Source organism: Chenopodium album, chromosome 1, assembly GCF_948465745.1.
Source record: "Chenopodium album chromosome 1, dcCheAlbu1.1, whole genome shotgun sequence".
Taxonomy (NCBI): domain Eukaryota; kingdom Viridiplantae; phylum Streptophyta; class Magnoliopsida; order Caryophyllales; family Amaranthaceae; genus Chenopodium; species Chenopodium album.
Genome location: NC_137834.1, coordinates 57397745 through 57414991, shown reverse-complemented (window position 1 = coordinate 57414991; position 17247 = coordinate 57397745). Strand labels below are relative to the sequence as shown.

The following is a 17247-nucleotide window of genomic DNA, read 5'->3' as shown; positions in this document are numbered from 1 at the left end:
GTTCAGTTCAGTTTAGTTCAATTCAGCTCAGTTTAGTTCAGTTCAGTTCAGTTCAGTTTAGTTCAGTTCAGTTCAGTTCAGTTCAGCTCTTAATTTACGTCTAATGATATTGCTAATGATATAAAGCCAAATTTCATTCTTTTAAGCTCTTATTACAACGACAACGACAACAACAACAACAACAACAACAACAACAACAACAACAACAACAACAACAACAACAACAACAACAACAACAACAACAACAACAACAACAACAACAACAACAACAACAATAACAACAACAACAACAACAACAACAACAACAACAATAATAATAATAATAATAATAATAATAATAATAATAATAATAATAATAATAATAATAATAATAATAATAATAATAATAAGTAATAATTAATAATAATAATAATAATCAATAAGTAATAAATAATATAATAATAATAATCAATAAATAATAATAATAATAACAATAATAATTTAAATAATAATACTAATAATAATAATCAATAAATAATAATAATAATCATCAATAAATAATAATAATAATAATAATAACAATAATAATAATACTAATAATAATACTAATAATAATAAATAATAATAATAATAATAATAATAATAATAATAATAATAATAATAATAATAATAATAATAATAATAATAATCAATAATTAATAATAATAATAATAATAATAATAATAATAATAATAATAATAATAATAATAATAATAATAGTATGAGGCTCGCTGTCAGGCGATTGGATATGGGTTCATTCCCTTCTCCTTTTCTTCGTTTGGTGAATTAGAGAAGGAGGCTATTGCGTTGCTTAAGCGAATTTAGAGGTTCTCGACGACGCAAGACATTGGAGCACGTGCTGCAGCTCATATTTTTACTAGGGTAGGCTTTGCTACAGCTAGAGGAGTGGGGGCCCAGATTGTATCTCGGCTTCCCACTAATTTATTGTAGGTTGTATGACTTTTTGTTTTTGAGATAATAATAATAATAATAATAATAATAATAATAATAATAATAATAATAATAATAATAATAATAATAATAATAATAATAATATGTACATTTGTATATACACATATGTATAGTAATAAATAATCAAAGATCACTAATCCGTAGTTAAAAATCCCTAATTAATAAGTTCAGTTCAGTTCAGCTCAGCTCAGTTCAGTTCAGTTCAGCTGAGTTCAGTCAATCGGAACAGGCCCTAAATCACTCTTTTTTACTCGAGTCATTCATAATACGTAATTACATACTCTTCTTCCTCCAAAAAAAAAAACAAAACAGAAGGCCAAGTTCAGAACTTTAGAGTAATCAATCAACCCGTCGTCGTTGTCTTCATCTGTCGCCGCTACGCCACCACATCTCCTCCCAGGTTAGTCACGTATTCTTCCCCTTCCTACTGTCCATTCCATCTTTCTCTTACTACAATTGGCCAATTGTGAATTTTAGTTTATCATTGAGTTTTTTGCCCAATTTTTTAAAATCTGGTTTATATTGCGATTTGTGAATTGATTTTAATCTAATTAAATTGATTGAATTTCGAGTTGATTTATTTGCGAATTGATTGAATTGATTTTAACTCTGGTTTCCATTGAGAATTGATTTTAATCTGGCTGCCAATTGCAAATTTTAGAATTATCATAGTCAATTAATGAAAAACCTATCAAAATTGATTGATTATGCAAAAAGCCCTAATTATTTTCAATGTAAAGATCCCAAGTTATATTATTCCAACTTTTTTTTCCTCTAAATGTGGTTGATTGGTTAGAGTATGTGAGATATGATCTATAACCACTTATTCAACAATGCTCAATCAAAATCATGAGCTCTTTGAGGTATTCATTTTATGTATCATTCTGCCTCAATATTCTTTAATCTATAAAGTTTTGATTTTTGTTTTTGAGGCTGTTTACATCTATAACTGATCAACTGTTCTTAATAACATTAGTGAATGTTTCTTAGTTAGCCAATACCTGTAGGGAATAATTTCAAGCCTTTAAAATCCCACTAGCTTGAACCCCACTGTGATCATACACTAAAGTACGGTGGCGTCCAAAAGGGAAGAAGATAGAGCAAAAGAGTCGCCAACAAGTTTTTTTAGGAACTTGTAAACCGTTCACGAGGTGAAGGTTACACCCCTTAACGATCCAAGAGATCGTCAACTCCATAAGGTCATGAACCAAATAAGGGTTCGGGGATGATGGTACAAATCCAACCTAAAAGAGATTGAACCTGCCCTAATAATAGGCCTCTACTTTATTCTGCTCGTATTCATGTGCGCTTTCTGATTAACATACAATCAATAGGATTAACCCTAAACCTGTTTATCTATGTTGGTTGAATTTAATGCACAAATAAACTATTATTAGTGATCACTTGAATTATAATCACAATTAACCCTAACAAGATTATTAATTATCTTATTAAGCGTGATTACAAGTACCAAATTCCCTTTAACAAATAAAATAATGTATCAAGCAACATAATAAATAATAATCATGAATTATAATCATAATCATGTTAAAGCATAATAAACATAGCAAGATCCTAGGCATGATACTAACAAGATTAATAACAAACCCTAGCATGTCACTAAGCAATAAAAATCAAATCTTTAGCCCTAACATGATACTAACATGAATTAATATTAGGAAGAATATAGGAAGCATCGTACTTTTAATCATACTTAATATTAAATTTACCCTAGACATGATACTAGGAATCAAAATAACAATCTAAGCATGATTTCTACATCATAATATCAATAAATCAATTAAAGTACTTACTTGGATGCCTCGTACCTCTTTCTAATAACAAAATACACACGTTAGTAACTTCAAGGAAAATAATAATCAAAACAATTAAATTAAATAATTGAAAGAGAGATTTGGGACCAAACCCTCAGAAATTAAAACCTTTCACGTCTAGGGCGAAGGCAACTTCGAATATGGCTAGGTGTATCAAGATCTTGCGAATGCGGAATTTTGTATGAAAAAGTAAAAGTTTATTAAAGAAAAGAATGCTAAAGAATGAATGAAAGCTTGATGAATGAAGAGAATTGGTGAATGCTAATTAAAACTAATTGTTGATGAGAATTCGTGAATGAAAACGGAGTTTTTGATACGATATTTATAGAGAAAATCATCCAAAAAAGATAATTTAACAAAACAGAGTCTGAAGATTGAAAAACAACCTTGGCGCCAGCCCTGGCTAGTCGGCGCCAGCACCAGTGGCTAGCGCCAGACGCCAATGGCTAGCGCCTGGCGCCAATCCTGGTTCCAGGCGCCAAGGCCTGGGGTTGGACGCCAAACTGATTTTTAACACGTTTTCGAAAATCCGATAAATTTCCCGTACTGGAAGATAAAATAATATAATTTCAGTCGAAAATGCTATTTGATCTTGATTAAAACTCTGAAGAGTCCTAATTGAATTAGGAATGAAAAGAATCTTCTAGAATGTTCTAGAAGACTAAAACCATTCCTAATTGCATTAGGAATGATAAATTATATTAGGCCGTCCCCTAGATCATTAGACCGTACTTAAAACTCAAACCGGGCCCAGTTTAGTAAATTGGCCATAACTTCCTCAATATTCATCGGAATTGGGCTTATAATATATCGTTGGAAAGGTCTTTGCAAGCCCCATCCAACTACACCACTATTGGACCCATATCATGGACCAACCAAACTGGATTGGCTGTTTTCTTAAAATAAAGTTTTCAAAAACAGGGAGAAGAGAAAAGAAATAAAACTTTCCGCAACGCTAGACCTTTCCACACTTTCGTTTCATTCGATTATGATTCGACGTGAAAGGCAGTCATCACCGGGTTTGGTTTTGGGGAGACACAAATGGGTGTCTATAGAAGCCCCCACTTTGACTGAGTTCGGAGAAACGCAAGTTTCGAAAACGAAAGCCAAAGTAACGATAGGGACGGAGAATGATTCAGAACGTTCTGCGACCCTAAATCACTCTTGTAACGCCGATACCTGCAAAACTAGCATTAGTTAAACAGATAAAAGAGTTATGAAACGCGTATCTTGCACCGTCGAGCACACGTCTCTAAAGGTAACCGATTGTTGCTGCTCTGTTGTTTTGATGACCTCCTGCAAGCCAGAGAATGTCATCCCGCTTGAAAACTGTTACGCCTTGTAACTGCTTCCAAATTAGAAGATTGTTTCGCCCGAAACTATCCTCTCCGTAATGATAATATTCCACATCCTAGGGAACATCATCGAAGATTATTTCTCTTGAAACAATCCTCATCCGCATTGATAACATTCCACGTCCAAGGGAATACTATCGAAGATTGCTTCTCTTGAAACAATCCTCAGTTGTTTGTGACAACTCTCCATAATCCAGGGAACGCCACCTTGTTGTTTCGATGTTCACTCGTCTCTGAACAAAGAGCTTCTTTTTTATATGATCTTCTGAATGATGTGTCCACGCGTCTCTGAACAAAAGAGCTTTGATAATAGGAGATCTTTGATGATATGTCCACGCGTCTCTGGAGCAAAGAGCTTTTGATGGAAATGTTCACGCGTCTCTGAACAATAGAGCTTGATTGATATGCCCACGCGTCTCTGGAGCAAAAGAGCTTGAAAAGGATTGTCCACGCGTCTCTGAACAAAAGAGCTTTGAAAAGGATTGTGCACGCGTCTCTGAACAAAAGAGCTTTGATTGATATGCCCACGCGTCTCTGGAGCAAAAGAGCTTGAATGAAATGTCCACGCGTCTCTGAACAAAAGAGCTTCGGTGCTTGAATGTTTGTTGCGATAATGTTCTGAAGAAAAATTTCCGAAGACCAACGTTTGTAGATCTCTAAAGCTCGCCTGAACTTTATTCTGCTAAAACCAGTATGTCGGTGTCTCCGTGATTAGGCGCTTTAAGCTAAGTGAGACGATCTTTCATCAGGTCGATCACTTATTGCAATTGTAATCAAACCGACTACTTAATCATGTCAAATTGCTTATAGGGGCTAACTGGCGTACCAAGGAACCCAAAATTGTTGTATGAGGTCGAAATCACCTTTCTGAGAGGCTTCGAGCTCTGTCGTTGTTGAGATATTTCTGGCGCCAAGAATTGATTCTGTCGCCGAACGCTGTGATAGGGTCTTCCCTGTTCTGCTACACCTGTATTTATTTTTTACTATAGAACTTTGGCAATTTCTTTAATTATCTTAGGGTTGACCTAAGGCTTAATGTTGCTTGACTCATCGACTTGACACGACTCAAGGTATAAACTTGACTCAATATGTTTGACTGACTCGAGGTTGACTCGACTCAAAGTGAAATGACACATGTGTTAGACTCAAATCAAAGTGATATGACACGACATGACTCAATGTGTACATGACTCGTGTGTGTGCATTGTAATGTGATCGTGCGACTCGAAAAATGCAAAAAACAAAAATTTCCGTCACTTTTGTGGAGGGTACCGACTTTCTCCCGAAAAAGAAAGACGCAAAAAAGAATCGAAGTTTAGAAGGTGCATGTCGAATGAGCTTAGTCAAATGTCATTCGATACTATCTCTCAAGGTGCAAGGATTAATCCATCCTAGGCTATCTCAATGGTTGACTCCATGATGAAAGTATTTGGGTAACTTAGGCATGGAGGCTAAGCACTTCATACTTCTATGTAATGACAATTATGATTGATTAGTGATGTGACAAGGCATGCTTCATCGTTATGTTAAGATTTCATGACAAAGGGTTCCTAAGGGAAGTGTATTTGGTCATGTATGCGTGATGTGTGTGATAGTGACACTAAAGTTAGGCCGCAAGGGCTAAGTGTGTGAAATGATATTATTTATTAAAAGAGTCAAATGGTGGTGACTCTTAAGCTAGATAAGCTAATGATGTAGGGATCAAGCCCCCAAGTCTAGCTCTAAATGAAAAGGGATGAGCATTGGAGATCCCTTGATATGATCATGGTGTAAGTGTGTGAATGTGAATATGAATGCATGTTTATTACGGCCGCACCTCGATGTGAGGTTGCCTACGTATCCGTTAGGAATCAGGCCGAACGTAGCTCTAGCCGAACCTCGCACAAGTGTGTATACCTCAAAAAGGTCTTCTTAAGGTTGTAACGTGGTTAGGCTAAAGGTTATAGAAGAAGGGGATAAAGGCTCAAGACCCTAGATAAGCCCCCAAGGTGTGCAACCTTGCTTTTGAATATTTGTATTTTTATGCTTGAGGTTTTCTGCTCTTTTTTTTTTAGCTCTTTTTGCTTTAGCATTTATTTTATTTTTATGAGTGTGGGCAATCCCGGTCATGCGGTCTATCACTCACTTGGCATTCATGTTTCTCAGGTACGGTACCGAGCACTCGATAAGAGACGCAATCTGAGACATGTTCTTATCGAAGATACTTTCATATCAAAGACATTGGAACACTTACCCTTTTGTACACTTGTTTTCGTTTTTTATTATTGATTATTTTTTGCTATTGCTTTCTTTTGAATTTTCTCAAGCTTTCTTTAGAATTGCATAAGTTGCACGCCATCCCATCCCAAGGTTAGGTAGATGTAGGTTGAAAAAAGAAGGGTCTATCGTTAGACGAGGCTCAAAGTGGTTTATGAATAAAGGATTGTATAATTGAAGGGCGAAAGGAGATATGATGTGGCTACAAGGGGTGCCTCAAATCATTAGTATACCTTGTGCTTAATTCGACATGGTTTTTTTTTTTTTTTTTTTTTTTTTTTTTTTTGAATGCAATATAATGAAATGATCATATGCAAGGAAATAAATGCTCATTTTATTAAAGGAAAATAAATAAAGAATCTACAAAAATTAATCTAAGGGAAAAGAAAAGTGCCTATGCTAGACTTATTGGGGAAAGGAAAAAAATGAAAAAGAAATAGAAAAAAGAGGCTATGAAATCTTGTCGTTGCAGCTCGCCTCTTGTCTTGTGTCATTCGCTTCATCATCACCCAATCTTCTCGCTAGCTAGAGGCAATGGGATCTTATTTGCCTCTATGAGATCTTGAATGAGATTTTGAAACCTATAGCATTCATCAGTAGTATGACCGCGCCCTTGATGGTACTTGCAATAGGAGTTTGGATTCCACCTCGAAGATCGATTTTCTGGTGTTGGATTCTTGGTAGGGCCAATAGGTTTGATTAATCCTTGATCATAGAGACGATCGAAAGCAGCATCGTAAGTCATTCCAATGGGTGTGAACTCTCGCCTGGGTTTCCTTTTAGATCCTTGATTGTGAAGACAGTCGAAAGCTTCATTGTAAGTCATTCTTATTGGTGTGTATTCTTCAATGGTCCGTTTTTCCTGTGGCTTAGGAGCATTGAGTTCTTCATTAAACTCTTGGCGAGAATTTTGTTCGATGGCCATCACCCGATTTGCTAATCCTTCTAACACATTCAAGAGCATGACAATGACATCTTGTAGTTTTCGAATTTCCTCTTTTAGACTTGACGAGTCTTCCTTGGTATTATCTAAGAAAAAACTTTCATCCTCCTCAATTATGGCCACTTCATCGAGAGAGGTCATATAAGCTGTCTCGATCACGGGCTCTCCTACAGGTGTGATAAGAAGTGATGGATCAAAGGATGCTTGGTCATCTTCGATGGCTAGAATCTCGGAAGTTTTATTGTCATCGATCAGATCTTGAATGGCTTCTTTGAGTTTCCAACAATCTTCAGTGTCGTGACCCTTTCCTTGATGATATTTGCAGTGCTTATTAGGGTCCCACTTAGGTGGCCTAGCTTCTGGAACCGGATCTTTGATGGGCCCTATGGGCATGACTAGTCCTTTGTGATGTAGCTTCTCGAAAGCCGTTTCATAACTTATACCAAGTGGAGTGAACACCCTTTTTGATCTTTGGATTCATGGTTTAGAGGCGTTTGTAGCATGTACCTCATTAGAGGAAGAAGAAGGATGGTCGCTCTTCTTTCCTCTCGTACTATTATCTTTCAGAAGGTCATCTTCAATGTCAATGCCTATATTATAAACAACTTTGAAAGTATTCAAGTTGTGTTGATACTTTAAGTGCTTTGAATACTTCCCTTGGAGATTCTTGATAAACATCCTCACAGATTCTTTTTCGGTAGGAGCCTTGACCATATTAGCAGAAGTTTCCCTCCATTTATTGAAGAAAAAAGTGAACCCTTCGTTTTCCTTTTGTTTTAACATCTCAAGTTGTCTGTGGTCTGTTTCGTCTTGGATGTTGCACTTATATCTATCTATGAAAGCGTTTGTTATCGACTCCCAAGAAGAGGTTTTTTCTTTCTCGAGAGAAAAGAACCATTGTTGACAAACGGTCTCGAGAGATAGTGGGAACAGAGAGGGGAAAACCTTCTTATCGATACCCTTAATGCTCATTATAGTTTCAAAAGCTCTTAAGTGGAAGTAAGGGTTATCTGTTGCCTTGAATTTAGGGATGTCAGTGGCGTTGAACTTATGCGGAAGAAGTTCTTTGTCCAGCGAGACCCCTTGTGAACTCATACCCTGAAATTTATAGTCACTAGATAGCTTGCTTAGACTCTCTTGCATGAGGTTCATTTGTTGTTGCTTCACGAGATCGTCGACCTTAAGTGTGAGGAGCTTCAGTGTTTCAGTCATGGTAACCAATTGGTTCCTAAGCTCATTGACTTCTTCTTGAGTTGCCATTATCTTTTTAGCCTTCCTCTTTTGACGAATCGGTTTATCAAAAAAGCGAGATTTGAATAAAGAGGTTGTCCTTGATTAGTCGCCCTTCTCTCCTCGACCAAGTACTGTGGGAAAGGAATTTGGGGATACTTATTGTTAATTATTTGACTCAAACTTTATTCAACATGCGATTGATGGAGGAAGTGAAGAAAGATGGAAGAATGTGAAGAAAGATTTAGATGGAGGGATATGAAGAATTAGAAATAGAATGTACCCCCAACTCAAATGACGGAAAAACCGACTCATGCATGGACCTACGACATGGTCATGGTGATGTATACTCAAAGTGTGTGCTAAGATTAGTGAGTGTAGGTGACATATTAAGACTCGTGTCATGACCATGTGGCTAAACTATGTGACCAAGACTCGATTAATGACTTGACAAGGTGTTGTTGACAGCGGAGATTAACCGAATTAATTAGCAAACTGGTTAATTAGACCCTAGGTGATGACTCGACAAATAATCCGAACTGTCGGCCAAACGACAGGACTGGCGTCGCATTATGGTGGTTGGCGCCAGACAATTTAGAAAATGTCTGGCGCTACACACTACAATGTGGCGCTACAGCTCAGACTTTGGCGCCAATATTGGAGCTTCGGTCCAGGACTGTTTTCGGTATTATTAGTCAACTGGGGTATGCCTAAAGTCGTACTAGGTCAATTTCGATTAAAAAAAAACTTTATTGACTCAAATTAATTAATTAATTGATTAATTAGGCAAAGTTCTTTAAGTCATTAATTTTAGTCTCAACACAAATCAACAAACGGTTAAGAGGAACACAGAATTTATATGCACAACAAATAATGCACAATTAGTCAAGTAGGCATAATATGATGCAATGAGTTCGCAACCTAACCATGGCTCTAGTTCTCTAAAGTTCGGGATACGGTTTAGTCAAATAGGGTCCATGGTTAATTGCCAGATGCACCACGTAGAAGCCTAACCGTGAAGGGTTAACGCGTGTGGATAGGACACCGCGAGTTTTTAGAAAAAACTCACTTCCATGGTTTGGTGAATTCAACCTCTCAGATGTACCCTTTGTTGCAGGAGCATTCAATCGGGTAGATAGAGCATGAATTCCTAGAGGGTTATGTCCATATGTAGAACACATATGGGTTTCAGAAAAGTGAGAAAAAAATTCAATCAGGAAGCAGGATCGAGCAAACAATACGAAAAACCGATCGAAATTAGAACGCATATTTCTGGCTCGGTATTGGGGGAAATTGGCGCCAGCAAACAGAGACTGGCGCCAACTTTTAACTGTAGCGCCTGGCGCCAATACTGGAGTCTGGCGCTACGGCTAAAAGTTTGGCGCCAAGCTCTGGCCCCTGACGCTACTTCCCACATGCCTCAGCAGCTTTCTGTGCTCAATAAAATCATCCAGTTTCGCGCGGTGTTATTTCAGTCCTAGTTGTGAAAGACATTTCTCAAATTTCCTACGTGTTAAATCCTATGTTTTTGACTCATTACGGATGGTCTTTCCAATGAGAACCTTTTTATGCATATGACAAAAATGTTAATCAAAATTACGCACATGAAATACTTAGAACTTTTCGAGTCTCATCCACTCATTCTAAATCATTGCCGAAACAAATTCAGGAATTAAAATAGAAATCCTCCCCAGCAGAGTCGCCAAAAACTGTAGGGAATAATTTCAAGCCTTTAAAATCCCACTAGCTTGAACCCCACTGTGATCATACACTAAAGTACGGTGGCGTCCAAAAGGGAAGAAGATAGAGCAAAAGAGTCGCCAACAAGTTTTTTTAGGAACTTGTAAACCGTTCACGAGGTGAAGGTTACACCCCTTAACGATCCAAGAGATCGTCAACTCCATAAGGTCATGAACCAAATAAGGGTTCGGGGATGATGGTACAAATCCAACCTAAAAGAGATTGAACCTGCCCTAATAATAGGCCTCTACTTTATTCTGCTCGTATTCATGTGCGCTTTCTGATTAACATACAATCAATAGGATTAACCCTAAACCTGTTTATCTATGTTGGTTGAATTTAATGCACAAATAAACTATTATTAGTGATCACTTGAATTATAATCACAATTAACCCTAACAAGATTATTAATTATCTTATTAAGCGTGATTACAAGTACCAAATTCCCTTTAAACATACAATAAAAGGTGATCAAGCAATAACAAATAAAATAATGTATCAAGCAACATAATAAATAATAATCATGAATTATAATCATAATCATTTTAAAGCATAATAAACATAGCAAGATCCTAGGCATGATACTAACAAGATTAATAACAAACCCTAGCATGTCACTAAGCAATAAAAATCAAATCTTTATCCCTAACATGATACTAACATGAATTAATATTAGGAAGAATATAGGAAGCATCGTACTTTTAATCATACTTAATATTAAAGTTACCCTAGACATGATACTAGGAATCAAAATAACAATCTAAGCATGATTTCTACATCATAATATCAATAAATCAATTAAAATACTTACTTGGATGCCTCGTACCTCTTTCTAATAACAAAATACACACGTTAGTAACTTCAAGGAAAATAATAATCAAAACAATTAAATTAAATAATTGAAAGAGAGATTTGGGACCAAACCCTCAGAAATTAAAACCTTTCACGTCTAGGGCGAAGGCAACTTCGAATATGGCTAGGTGTATCAAGATCTTGCGAATGCGGAATTTTGTATGAAAAAGTAAAAGTTTAGAAAAGAAAAGAATGCTAAAGAATGAATGAAAGCTTGATGAATGAAGAGAATTGGTGAATGCTAATTAAAACTAATTGTTGATAAGAATTCGTGAATGAAAACGGAGTTTTGATACGATATTTATAGAGAAAATCATCCAAAAAAGATAATTTAACAAAACAGAGTCTGAAGATCGAAAAACAACCTTGGCGCTAGCCCTGGCTAGTCGGCGCCAGCACCAGTGGCTAGCGCCAGGCGCCAATGGCTAGCGCCTGGCGCCAATCCTGGTTCCAGGCGCCAAGGCCTGGGGTTGGACGCCAAACTGATTTTTAACACGTTTTCGAAAATCCGATAAATTTCCCGTACTGGAAGATAAAATAATATAATTTCAGTCGAAAATGCTATTTGATCTTGATTAAAACTCTGAAGAGTCCTAATTGAATTAGGAATGAAAAGAACCTTCTAGAATGTTCTAGAAGACTAAAACCATTCCTAATTGCATTAGGAATGATAAATTATATTAGGCCTTCCCCTAGATCATTAGGCCGTACTTAAAACTCAAACCGGGCCCAATTTAGTAAATTGGCCATAACTTCCTCAATATTCATCGGAATTGGGCTTATAATATATCGTTGGAAAGGTCTTTGCAAGCCCCATCCAACTACACCACTATTGGACCCATATCATGGACCAATCAAACTGTATTGGCTGTTTTCTTAAAATAAAGTTTTCAAAAACAGGGAGAAGAGAAAAGAAATAAAACTTTCCGCAACGCTAGACCTTTCCACACTTTCGTTTCATTCGATTATGATTCGACGTGAAAGGCACTCATCACCGGGGTTGGTTTTGGGGAGACACAAATGGGTATCTACAATACCCAACTTTATTTTGTCTTACTCTCCTTCATAGTTCATACTTCATGCATCACTTGCTAGTGGATTATTTTATTAAATATTCATTGTACTTACAATGGAAACTAAGTCATGTCTACTTTCCTTATCTTTGCCAACTCTCGTATGGTTGTGCTAGTTCAGTTGCTGCTGAAATCTAATTCTGCAAGCTCCTTGATAGATGATTATGCTCCGTGCCTAGAGACATGTGAACAAGAAGGCCAGATTGCGGATAATAGCAGTGATATCTGGGTGTGCTTATGCTCTAGGTGCTAGAGTATTGTTAGTGAGTTGCTTATACTATTGAATTTGTTATGTGGCTTTCTATTGATATCATCTCTGTTTTTTTACAGCTTCTTATTGGCAATATCAGCAGGCCGCACCAAATGTGACTCATTTTCTACTTAAATTTGATCTAGATACCCTGATTGAGCTTACATCCTTACAGCCAAGATTTAATTATAGGTACGGTGACTTTAGGTTTATGTGAATTCATTGTATTGATTGTTTTGTTCTTATAAGTTTTCTCATCTCTGTACTGATTTGTGATACAGAGTTGCTTAATTATGGTTATTCTTGATATGTTGGATAAACTTTTGAAGCCGGGCGTAAATGCATTGCTTCATGAGTGTTTGGGTACTAAAATGGTCATACCCATTTTAGTCTTGGGTAAGTCTACCCATATAAGCCCAAAGGGCATAAAAAGGTCTAAAAGGTCCCAAATAAGTAAAATGCATCAATATGGCCTTCAACGACCCACATATGTACTTCTAAGGGTTCACTAACACCCACCATGTACTCCTATATATACCCCTCAAGGGGCCAAAGGTAAAGAAGGTCACTCTTATCATCTAAGATGACCATACTCCTTCACTCTCTCCCCTTAACTCCTCTCAATATATGCATTGTTTGGCTACTAACTTTGGCGTCGGAGGCTCCACCCCGGGGTCCACCCCCGGGGCTCGGGGTTTATTTTGCAGGTCGATTCAAGGCCCAAATTCGAGGTTCTCAGGCACCCCTTTGAGGCCCGGTTAGCTCATTTTTTGCCGAAACAATGAGTATGAATTTCAGGTTAGTCTTTTATTTAGATAGCTACAAAGTACCAATACTAGCCTTGAGAGTTTTCAAGTGTTGGTGATTGTTCTTATCTGTAATCTAATTAAGGATCTTTAATTTTACTTTTTATGCTGGCACATAAGTCCTTTGGTGCATGTTTTATGATTTGAACATTTGAGACCATATTTACTAATACATATCTTAATGCAGGGAGAATATATGGAAAAACTTGAGGATTATAAGAACAAAGAAATTGAGATAAGCTCCAACAAAGTCTACTTAGAGGTTGTATGTGGGCAAAAGAAAGGAAAAGTTTACGGTTTAGGGAGCGCTTCATAAATGTACTTCAAGAACGATTTGTGGATAACTACTGATCTTTAATGTTTGGAGGCATATTTGTATATCGTCATTAGTTCTTATTTGAAGTAGCTTCCTTTATATGGGTGGTGATTTTGAAACAATTAGTCATGTGGTTTAGAATATTATTTTTTATTATATTGATACAAATTGATGATATTTTTGATATTTTAATAAAATTGACATTTTGGTTATTTTAATTTACGCTTGGGAACCCTTTTCTTTTCTTTCAGTGACTGATATTGGTCATCACTAAATTATGGTCTCCAAATATTTATAGTCAATTACAAAAATTTAGCGACTGCAGATTTGTTTTAGAGACTGAATGGTTAGTTGCAAAATAATTGGTCTTAGTAGTCTCTAATCCGTCGCAAATTATTAGCCTTGCAATCGCTAATCCGTCACAAAATATTGGTCTCCGTAGTCTTAAATTATTGGTCTTCATAGTTGCTAATCTGTTGCAAATATTTTACGACGGAAAGTGATTTAGTTGCTAAAATTTTAAAGTTAGTCGCTAAATTGTAGTCACAAAGTTGTTGCAAATCCGTCGCTAAATTTGCGACTATCCAAAAATAAGTCGCAAAAATGAATTTGCGACGAGGTCTTCAGCGACTTGCCAAAGTAATTGCAAATCCGTCGCAAATTCATTTTTGCGACGGATTTGCGACGAATTTGGCCGTCGCTAATTCGCCTTTGTCTTGTAGTTTCAAGTCCTCAAAAGTGTTGAGGAGGAAGAAAGAGTGAAGAGGGAGGAGGGTGAAGGTGAGTCCCGCCGTAAATCGCTTGATTTCTCTGAGGTTGCTGTAGGTCTGGTTGCTGAGAGTGGGGAGGGAAGTTTTGTGGTCCAAACAAAACCTAGATCTAAGAGGGAAAGGCCACCCCCAAGAGTTAGGGCTACGAGGAAGGCCGCGCGTGTTGCTCTGAGAAGGATGCGTGGCCTCCCCGACCACTAGTTCATTGTGCTGTCTTCTGATGAGGAGCCTGATGAGGAACCTCCTTCCAAGAAACCAGAAGAGACCTCTTGTTCCGTTCCTATTGTGAAGCGCTATGTGAGGCGGATGAAACCTTCGGTTCAACCCTCTGAGTAGCTGCACTCGTAACGATTCCTAACCCTAACTTCTTTAATATATGTTATTGAGTCCCTTTTATTTGATGATTGTGTATGCTTGTGACTTGATTTGTTTATGTTGGTTATGTTCTGATCTTGGATTGTGGTTGGTTAAATTGTGCTGGTTATGTTCTGATTGTGGTTGGTTAAATTGTTCTGTTCTGACGAGTCCCTTTTATTTGATGATTGTTTATGCTGGTTCTGTTCTGATCTTGGATTTGTTTATGCTGGTTTTGATGATGTTGGCTTGTTGAGGACTGGTGGATTAATTTATGGTGGATGATTTTGGTTGTCTTGGCCCTGCTGGATTGTAGTGTTTGTGTTGGTTGCCTTATTTGTTGGTTTCCTTATGTTTGACATGTTCACTCATGATGCATGTTCTGGTTTGGATAATGTTTGGTTGATGTTGTATTCATGGCTTTTGGCTTTTGGGAATTTGATTGTTGAATGACGAGCCTTAATGATGGTTTGTTGTGTTGGCTTTTGGGTAATTGTGTGTAAATTGTTCTCAATGATCATATTGTAGAGAACATTGTGTAATGGAGTTCCCTTTACATGATTCTTGTTGTGGATATGGTTCAGTCCCCCTTTTTAATGACTATAGTGTTGAAATGGAATCCAAATGATAAAGGGACTCTTATGAAATACTTTTTGAACAAAGGTTTTGCTCCACCAATCACTATATACTGATTGATGTTGAGGTAACCATGTTTGAAGAGTTGTGTTTAAAAAAAATTATCTCCTGATGGATTCATTAACTTAAGTACTTTTCCTAATTTCATTCCATTTAAAATATGGCTACAAAAAGCCTATTACATGTGCACTAGAACTAAACCATCACTGCCTTTGATGTTTGTTTCAATTACCTACATAGAAAATACACCTAACCACCTATTGATTGGTACAAAAAAAGAACTAAACAAAGGAGAAATAAAATAAATCTAGCTAGCATTATAGACTCCTAAGTGGTTATGTGTGGCAGTGTTTGGTTGTCTTCTGTGTCTCTTTGTAACTAGTCTGCATCTACCTCCATGTCTTCTGTTTCTGCTTCATGATTTCCCTGGGGTGCTGGCCTGAACATTGTGTTCAGATACTCTACAACATCCAAAACTAATCTCCTGTCCACTTCAATCAGATTTGGTAGAATGCCAAGATTCTCTAGTTTTTTCTTGTTCATATGTGGAATTTTGTACTTGTTCCCTCCCTCTGCCTTGAGTATCTTGATCATGCATCTTTGTAATGTCACCCAAATGTACTTGTTTACTTCTGGTTTGAAATTGTTATAAGACTCAATAACCTTTTCAACAAGATCATCTACATTCTTAGGAAAAGACTGATATTGCAAAGATTGAATTGATCTGAATAAAGCTAAATCCAATACATTCAAATCTGGTGATTGTGCTGGTTGGAACACAAACTGAATGTTGAATCCATGTGCTTGTGTTTCTGCAATGAACTCTTCATATCTTTGTATTTGATGTGGCCTTGCATTATCCCACTGTATGACCACATTTTTGGGCAAACTTTCTGGCCATTTTGACACTATTGCTGGTATGACCTTGTTCAGTAACATGTGTCTTATTGCCTCTCTGTTCACATTTTGAATTGCTTTAGTGACCAATGTGCCAGCTGCTCTGTTTTTACTTAACTTCTTTGCCCTTTCGTGTTGTGTGAATGGGAATATTTTATACTTCCATCCTGTAGGAGTTCCCCATTTCTCCCATACAGAGGCTTCCCAATAATGGCCATGAACATAGCTTTTAATTTGAACCTTCTTGATTGTTGAGCCATATAGGGGTCTTCCTCACTTGGTAGTAGATAGAATCTCCTCTTATCTGGGTTGAGATAAAACCATTTCTCATCAATGTGTATGGCATACTGCATGTCCTCAAATGTGGGGTTCTCATTACCTTGGATTGGGTTTATGTGAGACAAAACCCATTTCATTCTTGCAACCTTAGCTTGTGATCTGATGTCAGTGCTGGCTTACTGCTTGCTGTGTGAGTTCTCAGCCTTCCCTTTTTCTTCAAATAATGAAGAGTTACATGTGAAATCTTTAGTGCTACAGCATATGATCTTTCTGTCTGCCTTAAGTGTAGTGGGACTGAATGTAGGAATTCATCAGAGAATTCCCTTGGCTTTGGACCTGTCCTCCCTATCATTTTGGACCTGATATCAATCAAATTCCCTTCTTCCATTTGCCTTTTTATTTCTGTGAAAATTCTTTTGATTGTTGATTTGTGAACCTTGAATTTGACTGATAATTCCACCTTGTAGCCTCTAGGTAAGTTACCATCTTGCATTTTCAACATCATTGAATCAACTATCTCTCTCTTTTGATGCATGTTGATTTTAAATACTTAATTTAAAAAATTATTTTAGAATGTGATTTTAGGATATGGCTATTATAGTTTTTCTTATAGGGTGGTACATATACACCTACATGCCTCATATTATTATTGTTATTATATGCTT

At 36.8% G+C, this 17247-nt stretch overlaps 1 protein-coding gene and 1 long non-coding RNA gene across 3 annotated transcripts; one reads left to right on the top strand and one right to left on the bottom strand.

The window, feature by feature from the left end:
* The first annotated feature begins 1295 nt into the window (after window positions 1-1295).
* Window positions 1296-13845, top strand: LOC145589947 (uncharacterized). 2 transcript variants are annotated; one of them, XR_014101852.1, is made up of 3 exons: window positions 1296-1390; window positions 12605-13322; window positions 13518-13845. It is a non-coding gene; the product is annotated as an uncharacterized LOC145589947 (long non-coding RNA). The 2 variants fall into 2 exon arrangements; XR_014101847.1 differs by lacking the exon at window positions 1296-1390 and adding an exon at window positions 12402-12520.
* A 1939-nt stretch (window positions 13846-15784) lies between these two features.
* On the bottom strand, window positions 15785-16719 carry LOC145633132 (uncharacterized). Its single transcript, XM_081685417.1, has 2 exons — window positions 16499-16719; window positions 15785-16361 (listed from the first exon to the last, which is right to left on the bottom strand). The coding sequence occupies exons 1-2, from the start codon at window positions 16717-16719 to the stop codon at window positions 15785-15787; spliced, it is 798 nt and encodes a 265-aa protein (XP_081541543.1).
* Between the last annotated feature and the right edge of the window lie 528 nt (window positions 16720-17247).

What these genes read in the sequence shown, in the direction of transcription:
- LOC145633132 (XM_081685417.1), bottom strand. Translation starts at nt 16,719, where the DNA reads ATGAAATGGGTTTTGTCTCACATAAACCCAATCCAAGGTAATGAGAAC. An exon ending in GCCATTATTGGGAAGCCTCT is followed by an intron (nt 16,362 to 16,498) that starts GTATGGGAGAAA and finishes AAATGTGAACAG; the next exon opens with AGAGGCAATAAGACACATGT.